Source organism: Hippopotamus amphibius, chromosome 11, assembly GCF_030028045.1.
Source record: "Hippopotamus amphibius kiboko isolate mHipAmp2 chromosome 11, mHipAmp2.hap2, whole genome shotgun sequence".
NCBI lineage: Eukaryota > Metazoa > Chordata > Mammalia > Artiodactyla > Hippopotamidae > Hippopotamus > Hippopotamus amphibius.
Window position 1 is genome coordinate 8,058,169 of NC_080196.1, and position 17,007 is coordinate 8,075,175.

A 17,007-nucleotide genomic window follows, 5' to 3' on the forward strand; every position below is an offset into this window, starting at 1 on the left:
ATTTAGAATTTTAACGTAGGCACACAGGATACAGAAAATTGGCCAAGCCACAAAAGCTGCTCAGCTATTAGAGATCAAACAGGCCAGGCCTGTGGGGCACTGACCAGGCCTGGGCCTGCACAAAGTGGGCGGGGCCTCAGGCCTCTGCTCAAACACAGCTGTGCACCCACCCTTCAATTACCCTGCTGGCAGACAGCATCGACAACAGACACCCCCAGACCCTTAGGAGGGAAGCCTTCACTGAGCAAGCCACAGCCACCGAGGCATACCCCCCCCCCCCCCCCCAGTATTTCAGAACATGCTGTGTATATTCAGAGGAGCTTGGGGAAAATTCTTAATAAATGAAGCCCCCCACAATGTCCTATCAGAGAACCTCAAACGGAATCCTGTACAAAGAAATGGAACGTTAAGTGCATATGAGAGTCACTGCACCCCTTTCTGTGAACAAATAAAAACACATACGGTGCAATCGAAATAGACCAGACATAGGCTGACCAACAAAAAGTTCACCAAAGTAATAGCTCACATTCCACAGTGCTCAAGATTACTGCAAATCCACGGCTGGCTGCCCTGGAGCTGTGTGTAGGATCAAAATGTGTGGAGGCTTGGTTCTTCTCTAGTTATGATCCCCGAAGTAGTCAAACCAGATAATCTTATAGTGGCTGGATGATAAATCTCTCAGTGAGCATTTTAAGTCTGACTCTGCTAAATTTACAGTGTTTAGAGCAACAGAGTGTCTAAAAGGTAATTCCTGACTCCAGGATTTTACAATCTAATAATTATCTGGTTTTACTACCTAAGTGGCTCGAATTAAACAAATAACTGCCAAACATGCATTTCACTTTGCTTTGCAGAGTTTCTGTCTTAAAAAAAAAAAATCTATTCTGCAGGAATACTTTAGATGACACAGTCTTAAACTTCCTGGGAGAAGAAAACATCAGTCACATGGGACATTTTAGGGAGGTCACAGATAGTTCTGTCTTTAACAGTAGTTTAAAGTCATAAGTTCTGGAGCCAGATTACCTTGGTTCAAATCCCAGCTCTGCCACTTTTTAGCTGTGTGGCTTTGGATTAGTTACCTAGCCTCTCTGTGCCACAATTTCCACATCTGAAAATGAGTATAAAGTATTAACACCACCCCATGGAGTTAATTGGGAGAGTTAAATATGACAGTCCTGTATTGTCATTGTGAGCCTTAAGAACTGTTATTTATCATTCCTGTACCTTTGCATCACCTCCTCTACTTAAAATCACAAAATCCTCTCCTGAAATAAAGTCTATTATTAACTAGAGAGAAAATAGGCTTTATAAGAAAGGGAAAGTAGATTGTTTCAGCTATTGGTTCCTTTTATAGTCACCACAAGGTGTCAATCTCTTTGGTTGGTTGGGGAAGTCAGTAGTTTTGCTGGTGAAGATGTTCACAAGCTAATAAAAATCATATATTTACAACACTTGGCAGGGTGTTCAACATCGGTAAGACCCCGCAGAGAGGCAGGTTTTCCCCATGAATGCCAACCACAGTTCACATCGTCAGCTGCCATGATATTTTCTTTCCACAAAAGTAAAACTAAACATGATGAGGTCACTGAATAAAAGTGACTTTAGACTTTGTCACTTCTGTCACTTTCCAGATTGCAGCACTCAGTGTTAAAATCAGCCATGTATACTTTCCAATAATAAATGCAGGAATGTATCTTATTTTTTCCCCTTCAAGCCAGTTTTTACGAAACTGAAGGCATTCACAATGGGGAGAGGAGGGGCAACGATTCACTGAAGGCTCAGTAGTATCTGGTGATATAATATTAGTGATATCCTATCACTGTTGTAAATAAGGGGACTGTGGAAGTAAGGGTGAACCATTTCAAGAAAGAGAGCTTTCCTGCCAGGTAGAAAGCTTTGTTTCTAGTTGCATCCTAAAGTGAAAAATCTTAAGAAGCTTCAGGATTACCCATTCCGCTGATCTTTCTTATTGAGGCAGAAAATGGAAAGCTGATAGTACAGTGATAACTGATACCTCTGCCTTCAGAGAGTTCCAGCCTTTTCAAGAACTATAACTCATGCATCACAATAGAGACTTTCAACAGTTAGAGTTAGAGCTACTGAACAAGATTTATAGCTTTTGAATAAAAGGTTTATCACTGAGGTTAGCCAGTGGCTATTAGCCAGAACTGACTATTTACAACCTCACATTAAAAAAGGCTGCACCAGAAGCTAGATAACTCAGAAAGAAAGCAAAGTAGCTCCCAGCTAGGACAATCCTGAAGGTCAGACAGGTAATTCAAATTGCCAATCCCAAAGCATAACCACCTTGCCTAAACGCGTTTTAATAACAGCATGTTTGCTTAAACGCACTAGGACTGTCTGTTCTGGAACAGAAGTATTCATCCTCCAAGCAAAATTCACATCCAATTCCTTGCAGTCTGCTCTGAATACGGTCTCTGGAAGCTGCGTGCCTGGTAAGACTGGGGCAACTTAGACAAAATGGGATATTCTAAATAACGTATAATCCTCTTGCCAAGAATACACACACAAAGGTGCGAAGTGCATGGCAAAATACGCTGCTGAGTGTTCCGACACTCTATGATGAGTTTCAGGCACAGGCAGCTCGCTGGAGCCTTCGTACCCTCCGTCCATTCAAACGCCAATGAAAGTGTCTTCAATAAATGGCAAACACTCATTGGTTCTGAATCCAACATCACTTATGGATGTCGAAAGGCTCCATTATCCGCCAAATAATAGTACCTGGGGCTTCTACCTTCTCCCACTGAAAGAACACATGGCAAACCGCTCCCCAAAGCAAACGCTGAGAACTGCTGGAAGAGCCAGGCTGAGAGCCTCCGCAGCTCCGATTCCTCCCTCATCGCAGCTCCCGGGACCGTGGAGGCCAAGCCGGGGCGGCCGCGGAGCCCTGAGCGAAGCAGCGCGCTCCGCCTGCGGACAGACACGCTCTGGTCCACGGCGGCCGCCGCAGCGCGGCTCTGAGACCAGCCGCGCACCGCTTCCAGGGCAGGTGGGCCGGGCGCGCTGCGAGCTCCCGGCGGGGGCCTCGGGGGCTGGACCTCTGCCCGCTCGTGCGCCAAGCCCCGTGGCTGAGACCCAGCTCCGAGCAGGACAGTCTCGGGCACAGGAGGGGGTCCCTGCGGAGGGGACACACGCGCACACGCACGCACACGGAAACCTTCCGTGAGAGGCGCTCTCTTACCTTATACTTCATCTCGGCAGCGGGGAACGGAGCCGTCTTCCTGCACTAGTCAGACTGCATCGGGCACCGGCGCGCCCGCCCCTCCGCCGAGCGCTGGGCTAAAGCAGAGTCAGACGCGCCCGGCTCCGGCCCCGCTGCGCGCGCCGAGCCTCTGAGCTCACTGTTGTGACCGGGGCCGGCCGGGCACGGAGCTCATTTGCATACCGCCCCGCCATTGGCTAGAGGGCCAAGATAATGAGGCCGCTCCTGAGAACCCACAAAGAACGTGTCACGTGATCATTTCTTTTTACAGGGTCCGAGAGGGTGGAAAATCGAGTCGGGGGCTCCTCCCGAACCTTTCTCCACTCCCCTCCCATAACCCCGGGAAAAGGAGGTAAATTCTTTTTTTTTTTTTTTTTTTAAGATTAACCCAAATTTTAAAGAAATCGAATTCACAAAGCAGTCTGACAGTCGTGCTTCCTGTGACCTAGCAACTCCTTCGTAAACCCATTTCATTTCACAGCCATTCACCTCACAATCTCTACATGAAACGAACTCGGGGAACAAAAGGTTTTCTGTCTCCGGGCCCCTTTTTACTAACTACCCCTGCTGACATCTCTCTCTTTCTCTCCTCCCTCCCCTCCCCTTTCTTGTGGCTGTTCGCTTTTTTTTTTTTTTTTTTTTTTTGTTCTTTTCAGTGTTCAAAGTATTTGCAATGTCAGTCTGCAAGGAGCCAGAATACAATTCTCCCTCAGTGAAAAGGAACTCGGTAGCTCAGGCACCAGGGATTCCCTGGCCGGCTTCTCACCAGGGCCTCACAGAGCTGTGTCTGCCACATTCAGAGACCTTCTCTGGCTTTGCTGAGGATAAAGGTTAGCTGTGACCTCTCAGATGGGGCTGGCCAACGCACGCCCTATACATCATCACTGTTCACCAAGTACTGTGTTCTTTGATGGCTGGCATTTCTACTTCCAGCTTTGAACACTGCAGTTTTTCCTTCTGACCTCTCTCCTGAAGATGACCCATTAACCCACCAACACTTATTATGCAGGGAACAAAAAAATGCCCACTGTTTCATGAGCCTGGTTAAAAAGACCAGTCTTTTCCTAGTGAAGCACAGAACATTCAGTTCAGCTTCATGCTCTCTGTAGAGAGAGAGATCACCCAGGAGAGGACAGAAATGGTCACCTTCAGCAACTCTTCTGAGGGATGGAGCAGTGAGGGGAAAATTCCTTTCCACGGGACCTCAGGATTGAGACTTGGTGAGTGCAGGCAATAGCTGTCCCTGAATGGACTCCAACCAGACTACAGGACTTGGATGGAAAAATCAGACCTTATTTTTTTCATAACCGAGTTGGATCAGAATCAGTTTGATTTTTTTCCTTCCCAATTCCCAATGGATTAAGATTCTACTTTTATGATCTAAGCAAAAAGAAGAGGAGAGCAGCTGTCCTACAAAAGTAGTTTCCGGATATAGGGCTCACAGTTTAGATCACAGTTTAATGTGGCACCTATTCCCTGGACCGCCCCCCCCCCACCGCCAAAGGTGGTCATAATGAAATTGACACATAGGTTTAGGACCTCCACTTGCCCTCTTTCCCTCATTTAGCCTTAGAGAGAAAATGAGCTGAGTGATTTTGCAAGGTCTTTAAGCATATGACATATTACACTGCAAGGATCTTCCTGAGTCCCACAGACTTATGAGAGAGTCGTCAGCTTGCAGGAAATTGTTTTTGGTGTCTGCCTGGATAAGTCAAAGGCCTTCTCATCTGTAAGATGAGTCTTGTGGCCTCCAGGAGATCTAGATAACATTCCTTTGGCTTCCTAAGCAGTAAAGCTGAATCTGCCTTCTGTTTTGTTCTATGAGTACCATTGAATAGTGAACACTATCTCATCTCATTTCAATGCTTTCAAACAGTTTCCCAAAGCATATGTCAGGCCTTTTTCATTCTCTAGGTAAAAAGCTTAACTCACTCCAAGTGGCTCTCCTGCTTTTCTGTTTCTGTCCTGTACAGAATATACCTGAAAACCTACCTGAAGTTCATTTCAAGGTGGTTTGGGTCATTGTATTGGTAGTTATATAAAGAAAAGCACGAAGGTGATGGAGTCAGGTAAACATGTGTTAGAATCTCAACAAATTGCTAACTTCCTACTTTTGGTGTCCTGAAGTGTAAAATAGACAATAATATCAACATGCTAGGGTTATAATGAGGATTAAAGGAGATCATGTGGATAGAAGTGAATAGTATTGGGCACATCATAAGACCTCAGGTTGCTTATTAGTATTATTATCGTTATTAATTATTATTTTAATATTAAATTTACTATATATTATTTTATTACTGAATCATATAACACTGTCATATCATTATATTATTGTTATATGATATAAATTAATTTTGAATTTATTATGTTAATTATAACTATTATCTCTATTAGATGGTTATTGATATTATGTGTGGTGGGCATTCACAAAAAGGTGGAAGAATCCCCCCATCTCTGTGCCATCCGGTCAGTGGGCGGCTTTCTAATTTAACAAGTATCAACTCAGAGCCAACCACGTGCCACGGCTGTTCTAGGCAGGGAGCGTAGAACAGCAGCCCAGATAAAGTTCTTACCCACGTGAAGCTTAGAGTCTAGCAGGCGTGGAGGACAAGAATTAAAGGAATTATAGTACAGTTTTGGCGTGGTAGATGCCACGAAGAAAAAGTAAGCAGGAAAAATTGCTAGAGGAAAACAGACCAGGGTGGGTGAGGAGAGTCTTACTTTAGAGCAAGTGGTCATGTAAGCCCCTCTAAGGAGGTAATATTGAAGCAGGAATCTCAATAACGTGCGGGGTCTATTCAAAGATCTGGGGAAAGAATGTTCCAGGCAGACCCATGGAAAGGGCCTAAGATACGAATGACCTTGGTGTGATTAAGAAAGCGAGCAGTTCAGGATGCCCAGAGCAGGGTACCCAGGGTTGGGATGGAGAGGGTGAGCTTGGAGAGGGAGGTGGAGCTGTTTGGATTTTCTCCTGAGTATGACCCAAAGTCACGGGAGTGTTTTGAGCAAGGAATGATGTGATCTATTTCTCTGTTTTTACCCTTGGTTTGTTTAAACACTCAAGGACAGCAAACTATTAGTTAAAAAATATTGAGCTCTTTCTTAATGCAGCTTACATAATGCTGATTGCTGTTACTTCATTAGGGTCATCTGCTATGTTTCCTTCAAAACCCTTTGGGGAAAAACAAATGCTCTCGATGAATACAGAAGCAGCCCCCTCCCCATCTATCACCTCAGCTTTTGGATGCAAGGATACTGTTTACACTGTGCTAGACAAACAGTGTCGATTGGTTTATGCAGTCACCCTAATGCTCCCATGGATATCCTCCTAAAATTGGCCAGGCCCCCGGGGCTCAGACACTACCCTGCGCTCATCAGCACTCTCTCGGCCTGTCCGCCTTGCCACCTGCCTGCTCGTCTGCCAAGGGCTCTGCCTCCCCAGATGCTCATGCAGGCCAGAGCAAGGGAAATGGACAGATGCCATCCAAACCATTTTCCAGCTGCCACTAGTGTGGATACAGCAAAAAATCAGAGAGGATGCTAGAGGGAAGAGATTCTTCCGTCCACAACTTGGGAGGAGCCCATGTGGCTGCTCGCTAAGAGTGAAGGGGAAAGTCAGAGCCTGCGGGGGTAGGAAGCCACCTCGGGAATCATCCAGTCCAGCCCCTGGTAGAGAGGACAGAGCTGCTGCTCTGGGGGTGCCCTGCCCAGGGGGCACCAGCTTGGACCCTAACCGCAGATTAGGTCAGTCCTCTGTATCTCCCGTCTGATTTATTCCAGTCATTCCTTGTAGTTTCCCTGCCTGAAATCTCTCCCTGCTCTGGTCTATGTTCCACACTGCCACCTGCTTAATTTCTAGAATACAGAGCTGATCACGTTACTACTATGTTTAAAAATCTCTAGGAACGCTCCAATGCTTTAAAAACAGAATGCACACACTTTGGCATATAATCCGAGCCCACCCTCGCTATCTGGCCTTATCTCCCACCCCCAGCCCCAACCCACCTCCCACACTGTAGCCACAGGTTGGGGCGGAACAGGGGGCGGACTCACTGAATCCAAGATGCTTGTACTGTCCTGACTTTGCAGAGCCGGGTCCCTCTGCCCAGAATGTCCTCCCTTCACTCTTCTGCTATCAAGCCCGGTCCCAACACTAACTCTTTTGTGCTTCCTTGTCTACACCCCCACCCTGCCCACCTCGCCTTTTCAGAAGGAATTCCTCCCTTCCTTTACTATGTGCTTGGGTGGCGGCATTACGGCACTAGCGTAAGGCTCTGCCACATTGTATTGTGATGATTTGTTGATGCCTGTTTCCCCAGCTTCCAGGTGAGCTGGTATCTTGTTCAAATCTGGTTCCCTGGAGGCTTATACCTTATAGAAACGTAAATGCTTTCTGAATGAATAAGAGGACCGTCACGTCTTCAAAGAACTTGTGTTATCTTGAGGGGCTGCCTGTTGCCTAGGAAGGCAGTGGGGGAAACTCGTGTTTGAGGGTGGTAGTGCTGTTTACATTTATTAGATGTGGAGCTAGGATGCACCTCTTCAGAACCAGCTCAAGGCCTGTTGCCAGTTCAGGTTCTTGGACACAGGTCAGGCGGATAACTGCGGCTTGTGGGCCGCCTGTTTTTATATGACCTACGAACTAAGAGTGGCTTTTACATTTTTAAGTGGTTGGAACAAAATCTAAAGGATAATATTTCGTGAGATGTGAAAAAAAATTATGCGAAATTCAAATTGCAGTGTCTATAAATAAAGTTTTATTGGAACAGGCGCACCCATTTGTTTACACGTTGTCTGTGAGCTGCAACAGCAGACTTGAGCAGCTGCGACAGAGGTGGTTAAAAGCTGAAAGACGGAAAAATGTATTATCCGACCCTCCACGGAAAAAGTCTGCCAACCCACGCTCTAGAACAGTATAAGATATACCCATCCCTGAGTTCAGACTAAAGCATAGATTCGTCCACATCCACAGAGAAACAACCTAGAAATACCCACTCTAGAGCTATGTTTTACCATGTCTAGTTTGATACCAGCTTTCTTTTTAAAAAAAACCTACGTTCTACCAAAGATATTTCAAAAAAATAACCCAAGGCAGCAACTTTTCAATTCTACAAGTCTCCCGAAACCTCCCCAAACAAAGATGAGCCACTGAGAGTTTTCTCCTTCAGTTCACTGGCTCCCTCAACCTTGATGGAGACTGTCCCAGGTACCAGGCCCTCTAATGGGCGTCTAACAACCGTAACGAGGTGGGCCGCAGTGTTCTAGTCTTACAAGTAACAAAACTGAGACTTGGAGACCTTCCACAACTTGCACAGAGGTCCAGGCGGGGGAGGGGCAGGTGTGGCACATGAATCCAGGCTTTCTGGCTCCTGGGTCTGTGAGCTACGTGCTGCCCGGCTTCCTCTGGGTGCCTCCGTTATCTGAGCCCTCATGTGTCAGTTCAATGAATTAGCATCTCCACCCCAGTGGGACTAAGCCTACCTGAGGAACAGGTATTGTTCTGGTGTCATGACTAAGGCTCACAGTGGGCACGCAAACACACACACGCCTTGCTCACTGGTACTTTCAAGCCTGTGTGTGTGTGTGTGTGTGTGTGTGTGTGTGTGTGTGTGCGCGCGCGCGCGCGCGCGTGCGTGCGCACACGTGGCAGGGAGGGTTCCTCTTACCCAGACTGCCTTCCTTTCATTATCTGCTTATCTAAATCCCGTCTTCCCCTCCAGTTTGCCCCCCATCTCCCACATGGAACCTTTTCTAGCAAATCCCTCCATCGTTGTTCCCCCGCCCCTGCACCCCTCTGTGTCTCTCATCACCTACGGCCTAGGTCAGGGCTTCCCACATCTGACCCCCCTTAAAAAGCAGTCGTGGACGCTTCGGCTTCTCCCCTTTCCGCTGGACTCAGTAGGCCGGGTGGGAGGCCTTGGAATCCACACATGAAGAAAGACCGTCATGGATTCTGCGCACAGCATTGCGTGTGCGGCACATTGCTTAGTGCTGTGTTATATTGCCTTGCACTGTTTCACCAGTGAGAGCGCCTCCCCCAGAGTGAGATTTTAAGCGACTGGTAGAGAAGGATCCCGTCTTTCCTTCTGCACCTGTGTAGGTAACTGCATCGCACCTGTGGCTTCTCAAAGCCCCACGTCCTGTCCACACGCCCAGCCTTCATCAGCATCAACACCGACCTCTCACTCTAGGCAATCGCCCTCTTGTATCTGTTGAGCTGGTCAAGCTCTTGGAAAGAATGCAAGTCCGTTATTAGAGAGATGCTCAGAAGAGTCTCCATGCTTCTTTCCCGTGTGTGGGGTGGAGCCTTCATTCACTTTCCCTCCACTCATATTTTGGCACAAGAGACTGCATGAAGGCCACCCAAAGCCCCCCCCATCTTCTCCCCTTTCCGCAGACAGCACTGTCCTGGGAAGAATCTCTGTTTTCTGAAAGAGCTGTTAAAAGAACTGTTGGAACATTTGTTTCTGCAGATGGAGGGTGGTGTTTACTGAAAAGGCTTGTTGACTTACGATCCCTGAATTACTTCTGATTTGGTTCCTCCCTGACATACTTCTTATTCTCACTCGGTGACGAGCCACCTGGGGTGGGGTGGGGCTCTAAAGAGATTGGAGAGGGTTCCTCCAGATCTCTCGTCACCGCATGACATGTGGATTCCCACCCTCTGAGGACTGCACAAGGCCTGAGGGACCCTTTTGCCTCGGTCAAGTTTATAAGTGTGTCTTTGCCACCATCCTTTTAGAAGTCCACCCCCCCTTCCCACTGCCCTCTGCCATCCATCCTAGACTCTTCGAGGTGGCTTTTAGTTTTCTCAGGGGGTGAAGTGGTCACGAGTGTCTTAGGCCCCTCTGAGCCCTTGGTAAACCCTGCAAGAATATATGTAATACCGTGTCGCTAACGTGCGACAAAGACTCTTGTAAATGGGGTGATTGTTGGCAATATTTGATTTTTGCAAAACTTGTGCAACTGTAAAGTTTCTGATGTTATATATATATACCTACATAATACTGTTATTATAACTTTAGAATACTTAATTACTACCTTCCCCACCCCCCAAAGAACTAAAAAAATGTAACAGATTAAATTATATGTTAAGTAAATCCACTCAACTCTGGTGAAATATGACAAGCATTTGTGAGGCTCCGTCTTAGCATTTAGTATTTTCTTTATGTGAAGGATTTGGGGGAGTTAACTTAGGGGTGAAATGATAAGAAAAGTTAGAAACACATAATAAAGATTTAGGTTTCTTTAGCGTTATAAATGTGCAAAGGCTTAGATTGCTACTATTTATATGTCTCCAGCTGGGCAAAGGAATGCAGTTCCGTGGAACAGAAGGAGCTAACAGTAAAATTGTGCAGGCTCCTGGAGAAGGCTCCCTCCTGTTTTCTGCAGCCCTGAGGTGTTCTGTTATTGCATGCTTTAGTTTGTCCAAATAAACAATCTGTTATATGAAACTGTCATGGAAATCTCCGCTGCTGGTAGAAACTTGGACTGTGGGTTTTTACAAAGGTCAAGGTGATCTGCTGAGACCCAATAGACAGGAGTGCCACAACTGGATGCAGGATGGCCTCCACTCTTTCTGATGGCAGGGTCCAACACAGTGATATTCCTATGTAATATGTATTAAATAAGCGACAAAGGCACCGTGCTTCCTTCTTGGTAACTTTTTTGTTCTTCCTTTGTATATTCTTACATTTGAAACATCTTCTTGACCCCTCCTTGCATACACATCATCACTGTCTAGATGCTAGAACGTGATAACACGCATGTTATGCTACAGCTCTGCCATCCCCTTCCCACTCTCCAGGCTTTGCTACCATCTAGGTGGAATGAGCAGAGGTTTATGGACTGCGTGCTCTAAATTCCCAGATGGGGCCGGATGTTCTGTTTCCAATCTACTCCTGAGCTTTACCATTCTCCAGACACGAGGGCCGCTACAAGTCACCCTCCCCATCCGGCCTCCAGGGTGGAGGTGGGTGGGGAAGTAAAGGGGGGGCATGGGGTAGGTATTTTGAACACCTGGAGGGCCAGGGTAAACCGTTTCTTTAGGGTTTGGGGATGCATTTTCCCATATGGGGCCCGATGAGCGCCTGGCTGCCCAGTCTTTCAAGAACCCCTGCCTCCTGTCCCCCGCTGCCCTCATCAGCTGAGGCCAGTGAATGTCCAGCAGGCCCTGTCCCAGGGCATCTGGCCCGTCTGAGCGGCCCAGGCGGCCGCCAGCTGGCGCTGATGAGTGAGTCGGAGGAATCCGAGTAATGCAAGGCCTGGGGTCGGAGAGGGGAGGGCAGGATGGGAGGAATGTGATGTGGGGACACAGCACACCCGACGCTGTTGAATCCAAGCTTTTGAAGAGTTTGATTCATTTTAGAAAGCAAACAAAGCGCTCCAGCTATCAGCAATCTTTTATTTTGTCTGCTGGAGGAATGCCTTTCCAGTGTGGGCCAGAGACGGGGCGGTGGTGGAGACACCAGCCAGCGTCCACCCTTGACTTGCCGAGCGCGTGTGGACAGCGCATTCCTTCCTGCCCACTGAGCTGGGACAGAAAGAGCAGCTCTCTGCTCTGTAAGGAAAGCCAAAGCGGAGCCCAGCTAATGAGCAAGCCCAGGACTTAAAGTCTCCCTCACTCACAGCACTGAGGTTCCCTTAATTTGCTTAAGTCCTGGCACCCTGTGATTTAGACCAGAAGATGTAGACAAGGGCGGGGAGGTTTGCAAGGGTTTTCTTGAACTTCGATGCCTGCGGTTCTCGTGACTCATGCTCTAAACAGCCTGCGGAGCTTCTGGTCTTCGGAGGGGTGGAGGGTTGGGAGTAGCAGCAAGGCCATGGCCCTCCTGTCCCTAGAAGGTGGAGGCCACGCGCTCCCCACCTTTAGATTTTCCCATTCAGAATCGCTCTCTACCTTCAAAAGCCAATCCCTGTGTAGTTCTGGTCACCAGGAGAAAAATCTTCCCGCCTTACCCGACAGCTCTGTGCTTTCCATCCTCCCCTCTGAAGCCCGCCCTAGGACTCAGCCCCCCACCTCTCCCTTCTCTCATTCCCACCCCTGATCTTTGCACCCCCCTCCATGAGGACATTCAGGCCTCCCTGATCCTAAACACAGATCCACGGTTCTTTGTTCAAAAACCTGGAGGCCAGACGAATTGTGGAATTCAGACTATTTCAGCTTTTAGAAACAGATTTCGCATCTATACAGAATGCTACAAAACTCCCAGCGGGACCCGGGCCAGCATCCCGCATGCAGACTCATTCAGATTTCGGCAGATGTACGAATACTCATAGCGAGGCAGGTAAATGAAGAATATGCATCACTTTGGGCCAATCCCATCAGGTTTTGCTGCCAAATGAGTCATGAAAGAAGCCTAGATTTTTTTTTAGTAAACTTATTTATTTGTTTATTGGCTGTGTTGGGTCTTTGTTGCTGCACACGGGCTTTCTCTAGTTGCAGTGAGCAGGGGCTACTCTTCGTTGTGGTGCGTGGGCTGCTCATTGCCGTGGCTTCTCTTGTTGTGAAGCACGGGCTCTAGGCACATGGCTTTCAGTAGTTGCGGCATATGGGCTCAATAGTTGTGGCTCACGGGCTCTAAAGTGCAGGCTCAATAGTTGTGGCACCCAGCCTAGTGGCTCCTAGGGGATGCATGTGGGATCTTCCTGGAGCAGGGATTGAACCCGTGTCCCCCTGCATTGGCAGGCGGATTCTTAACCACTGTGCCACCAGGGAAGTCCCAGATGTCCATATTTTAATACTTTATAAACGCAGATGAACAAGCTTGGACCACTAACACACCCTCCAGTCCTCAGGACTCCCCCCACCACCCCTCCTTCCCCCAACCCCACACCAAGCACTCGGCTTTCTCTTTTCTTTGCCACCACCTGCCAGTGAGCCGCCCAGTCCCGGCCGCCCCCTCCTGGCCTCTGCCTCTGCCATCCTCTCCACCCACCGCCATCCTGGCCAGCGCATCCCAGCTCTCCACTGTAAAGTGCCAGCGTTCTCTGTTCCCAAGCCATCACGCACCCTTAAAAATACATTACTAGAAAAATGGAATGAAAAAGACGTAGGAAGTACAAGTCTTGTTTGTTGTCATTATTATTGAATCCAGCTGGTATAAGACGACTCCTAATTTGTCAGGTTGCAAAGTACTCACTCTCAGTTTCACTCTATCTGTGGGCCTGTGCAGGGTGTGGCCCGGAGCGGGTCTGCAGATGGCATTTTGAGGAGCATGGCTTGAGACCCTCGCCCTCCTTTGCCCAAGTTGGGGGCTTTCCTCGGTCCTTTGCCTCCCCTTGCTCCTGACTTTCTCCACCACCACTTGTCTTGAAGTGGCCTCCTCCTTCGGCTTCCACAGTGGTGGGCTCTTCTTACTCTTCAACCTCTCTCACTGATAGGTACAGTGGACACTCCTGCCTTTGGTATCCATCGGTTCCAAAGCCACGGGTTCAACCAACCGCGGATGGTGTAGTGTTTTCTATCCAGCATCGGCTGAATCCGTGGATGTGGAGCCCGTGCATAGAGCATCCTCGGATTTTGGCATCCGCGGGAGAGTAGCGGAATCAGTCCCGCTGAGGATACTGAGGACCACTGCACTTCACTCTTCTTTTCAGGCTGGCTCTCCCCCAGGCTGCATCCTTAGCCCTTTTTCTTCTGTATTTTCTGCTTTGTCTATCTTATCCTCTCCAATGACTTCTGCTCTCATTTCTGTGTTGATGACAATCACATCCCCTGACCTGTGTTCTGAGTTCCAAACTCTCATCTCCTCCTGCACCCAAATATTCCAAAGGCTTCCCATCAACTTCCCATATTCACAGATTGTGACGGCACTTTTTATGTGTCAACCTGGCTAGGCCACAGTACCCAGTTCTTTGGTCAAATACTGGTCTAGACATGCTGTGAAGGTATTTTTTAGATGAGAATAATGTTTAAATCAGTAGACTTTGAGTAAAGCAGATAAACTTCCACCATGTGGGTGGGAGGCCTTAAGAGAAATCAGGTGAAGGCCTTAAGAGGAAAAAGACGAACATCCCCCTACTTCCAGACAACCTTTTTCTTTCTTTCTTTTTTTTTTTAAGACTTACTTATTTTTGGCTATATTGGGTCTTTGTTGCTGCATGTGGGCTTTCTCTAGTTGTGGTGAGCAGGGGCTACTCTTCATTGCAGTGTGTGAGCTTCTCATTGCAGTGGCTTCTCTTGTTGTGGAGCACGGGCTCTAGGTGAGTGGGCTTCAGTAGTTGCAGCACGCAGGCTCAGTAGTTGTGGCTCATGGGCTCTAGAGTGCAGGTGCAGTACTTGTGGCACATGGGCTTAGTAGCTCTGCGGCACGTGGGATCTTCCCGGACCAGGGCTAAAACCCGTGTCCCCTGCATTGGCAGGTGGATTCTTAACCACTGCCCCACCAGGGAAGTCCCAGGCTGCCTTTGGACTGAGCTGTAACATCAGCTCTTCTCTGGGTCTACAGCCTGCCAGCCTGCCCTGCAAATTTTGAACTCCTCAGCCTCCATAATCATGTGAGCCAATTCCTTAAATCAGTCTCTCTCTGGACGTACACACAAACACACACACAAACACCCACACACCCCTCCTCTTGGACCATCGGTTCTGTTTCTTTGGAGAACCATGGCTAGTTGGCATATGAACTTCCCATTAAAACTGTGGCTACTTCTAACTATTCTGTTTCTATGTATGAAGCCACCATTGTCCCAGGTGCCTAGAATCAAAAGTTCAGGTTGATCTTTTTTTCTTTTTCCCTCTTCTTCCCACATCCAATCAGCCATGTCAATATTTCTGGCATAAATACCCTTCTTTCCACTCATCTACCAAGTGGAGATCCCCAACCACCAGACCGGCCTGGTCTGTCACAGAATGTGTCTCCACCTTGTCCACAGTGATTGGCCCAAGCAATTGGCACGTGACCCAGAGAGAGTGACTGTGCGATCTTCTTCGAGATTTTATAAATGAAGCTTGGGAAAGAGAGGACATTTGTTCCCTTGGATCATAAACGGCAAATGTCTGCTTGACAGCAAACGTCTTTTCCTCATTGCAGAGAGTGTCTACAGCAAGAGAGAACGAGTCCACACACAGAAGAAGCAAAGATATTTGGAGTGGAGGAATGGTGAGAACCCCGACCTTGTTGTCTGCGCCTCTAGATCCAGCCATGCCTGACCCCTGCTCTTCACCCAACTTCTAAAGCAATAAACACACTTTTCTGCTTAACCTAGTTGGGGTTGAGCTTCTTTCACTTGTAAATACAGTGTCCTGACTAACCCTCTGCCAGAAAGCATTCTCCTAAAGGGCATAGACGAGACCTTATTCATTTGTATTCCCTCTGGCAACCCATTTAGGATCTTCTCAGTCTATGTGTTGCACTGAATTCCCAGCTTGTCCAGAAGCTACCAGCTACCTTGTGAGATTGTGTGTGATTGAGAAGAGAGAGAGAGATGACAGGAAGGAGCATTCTTCCTTGGCTCCTATGAAGGCAGAAATAAAATGGAGACTTATGTATTAGGAAAATTCCAGTTGGGAATTTGGTGACCCAAATGAGAAGCAGATCTAACCTTTTATTTCAAATTCATTGATTTAGATACACAGACTTAACAGTGAAAGGAAAAGCAAGGCATAGTTTTACTGCTAAGTGAGGGGTAGCAGTGTTTTGTCTACCTGGAGATCCGTATAAATATTTATATTACATTTCCTTTGCCAATGAACTTGTACTTGTTAATCACTGCTGAGATTTCATTCATCTGTCCCCCAGTACTTAAGAAATTGCTCAACAGAATGCCAGGCACCATGGGATTACAAGGACGTATAACACCCAAACGGGGCTCTCACTTCTTGAATACCTATTTCAGTAGCAGCCAAGGGGACTTCATGAAGATAAACTTGTATAGAAAAAAAAAGCACACCGTAAAGTTATGTAAGTTTCTATTTTAAAATCATCTGGTTCTAATTTTCTAAATGTAATGCTTTAGAGTCAATGCCAAAGTGCTACATTTGATTTATGGAAATACTTTAGCACATTTTTCCATCGCACTCTTGTTCAATATATTTACCACCCTTTTGTTATGGTTAGAAAGATTATGGACCTTAAAAAAGCCCTCTTTACGAGCTTGCGGATATTTTATTATAAAATGCCGTGAGATGGAATAAGAAGTCCAGTAAACAATAATATTCACTTAGGAGCATTCCACATGGTTTAGCTTTTTTGGTATATATATATAAATTTAACAGAGAGGTCCATCTGGAAAATGGATGTTTAAAAACTTTCACTATATGCCAAACCACTTCTTTTCATGGCAGACAGATACTTGGGGACGGGGGAGAGATGTTTAAATAGCAGTCATACTACACTGCTAACAAAATAATAATAACGTTAATACCAAAGGATAAAAGGATGCCAGAGAAGCAGACTTCCATCACCCCGAAGAGGGAACTTGCGAAATATCCCAGGGAAGTGGAATATAGGGATGTGGCCACTTGTACCTCTATGTGGCTTTCCAGGCCCTGGGCTCCACCAGCTTACCTGGCATGGTAGCTTGGCGACTACCCCATGGCATTTTACAGAAAAATCAAGGCCTCGTACCAACCTCTTCACTGAAACCTCCCAGATGTGCTGTGGTGTAGCCAACGAAGTCTGCCGTGAATTTTCAAAGTGGTATTTAAGCCTGTGCATACTCATTTTGTTCCTGCTTTACCCCAGTTTTGCTCGGCTTACAAAGCATGAGAGGTTTTTCACTTCACACCCACATAAAATAATATGGCTGCCTAGGAATTCCCCCTGGGCCCGGCAGCC

The 17,007-nt window shown here is 47.2% G+C and overlaps 1 protein-coding gene across 2 annotated transcripts in view; it reads right to left on the minus strand.

Moving 5' to 3' along the window:
• Positions 1-17,007, minus strand: part of NEDD9 (neural precursor cell expressed, developmentally down-regulated 9) — a 171,997-nt gene that overhangs the window by 42,987 nt on the left and 112,003 nt on the right. Inside the window, exon 1 of one of the 2 annotated variants that reach the window (XM_057699911.1) lies at positions 3,203-3,344. The exons of the other annotated variant lie outside the window; for it this stretch is intronic. Within the exon in view, the coding sequence (XP_057555894.1) occupies positions 3,203-3,214 (12 nt within the window). The 5' untranslated portion in view covers positions 3,215-3,344. Of the gene's footprint in view, positions 1-3,202; positions 3,345-17,007 lie in introns of those variants that run through there. 2 annotated transcript variants of the gene reach the window in all.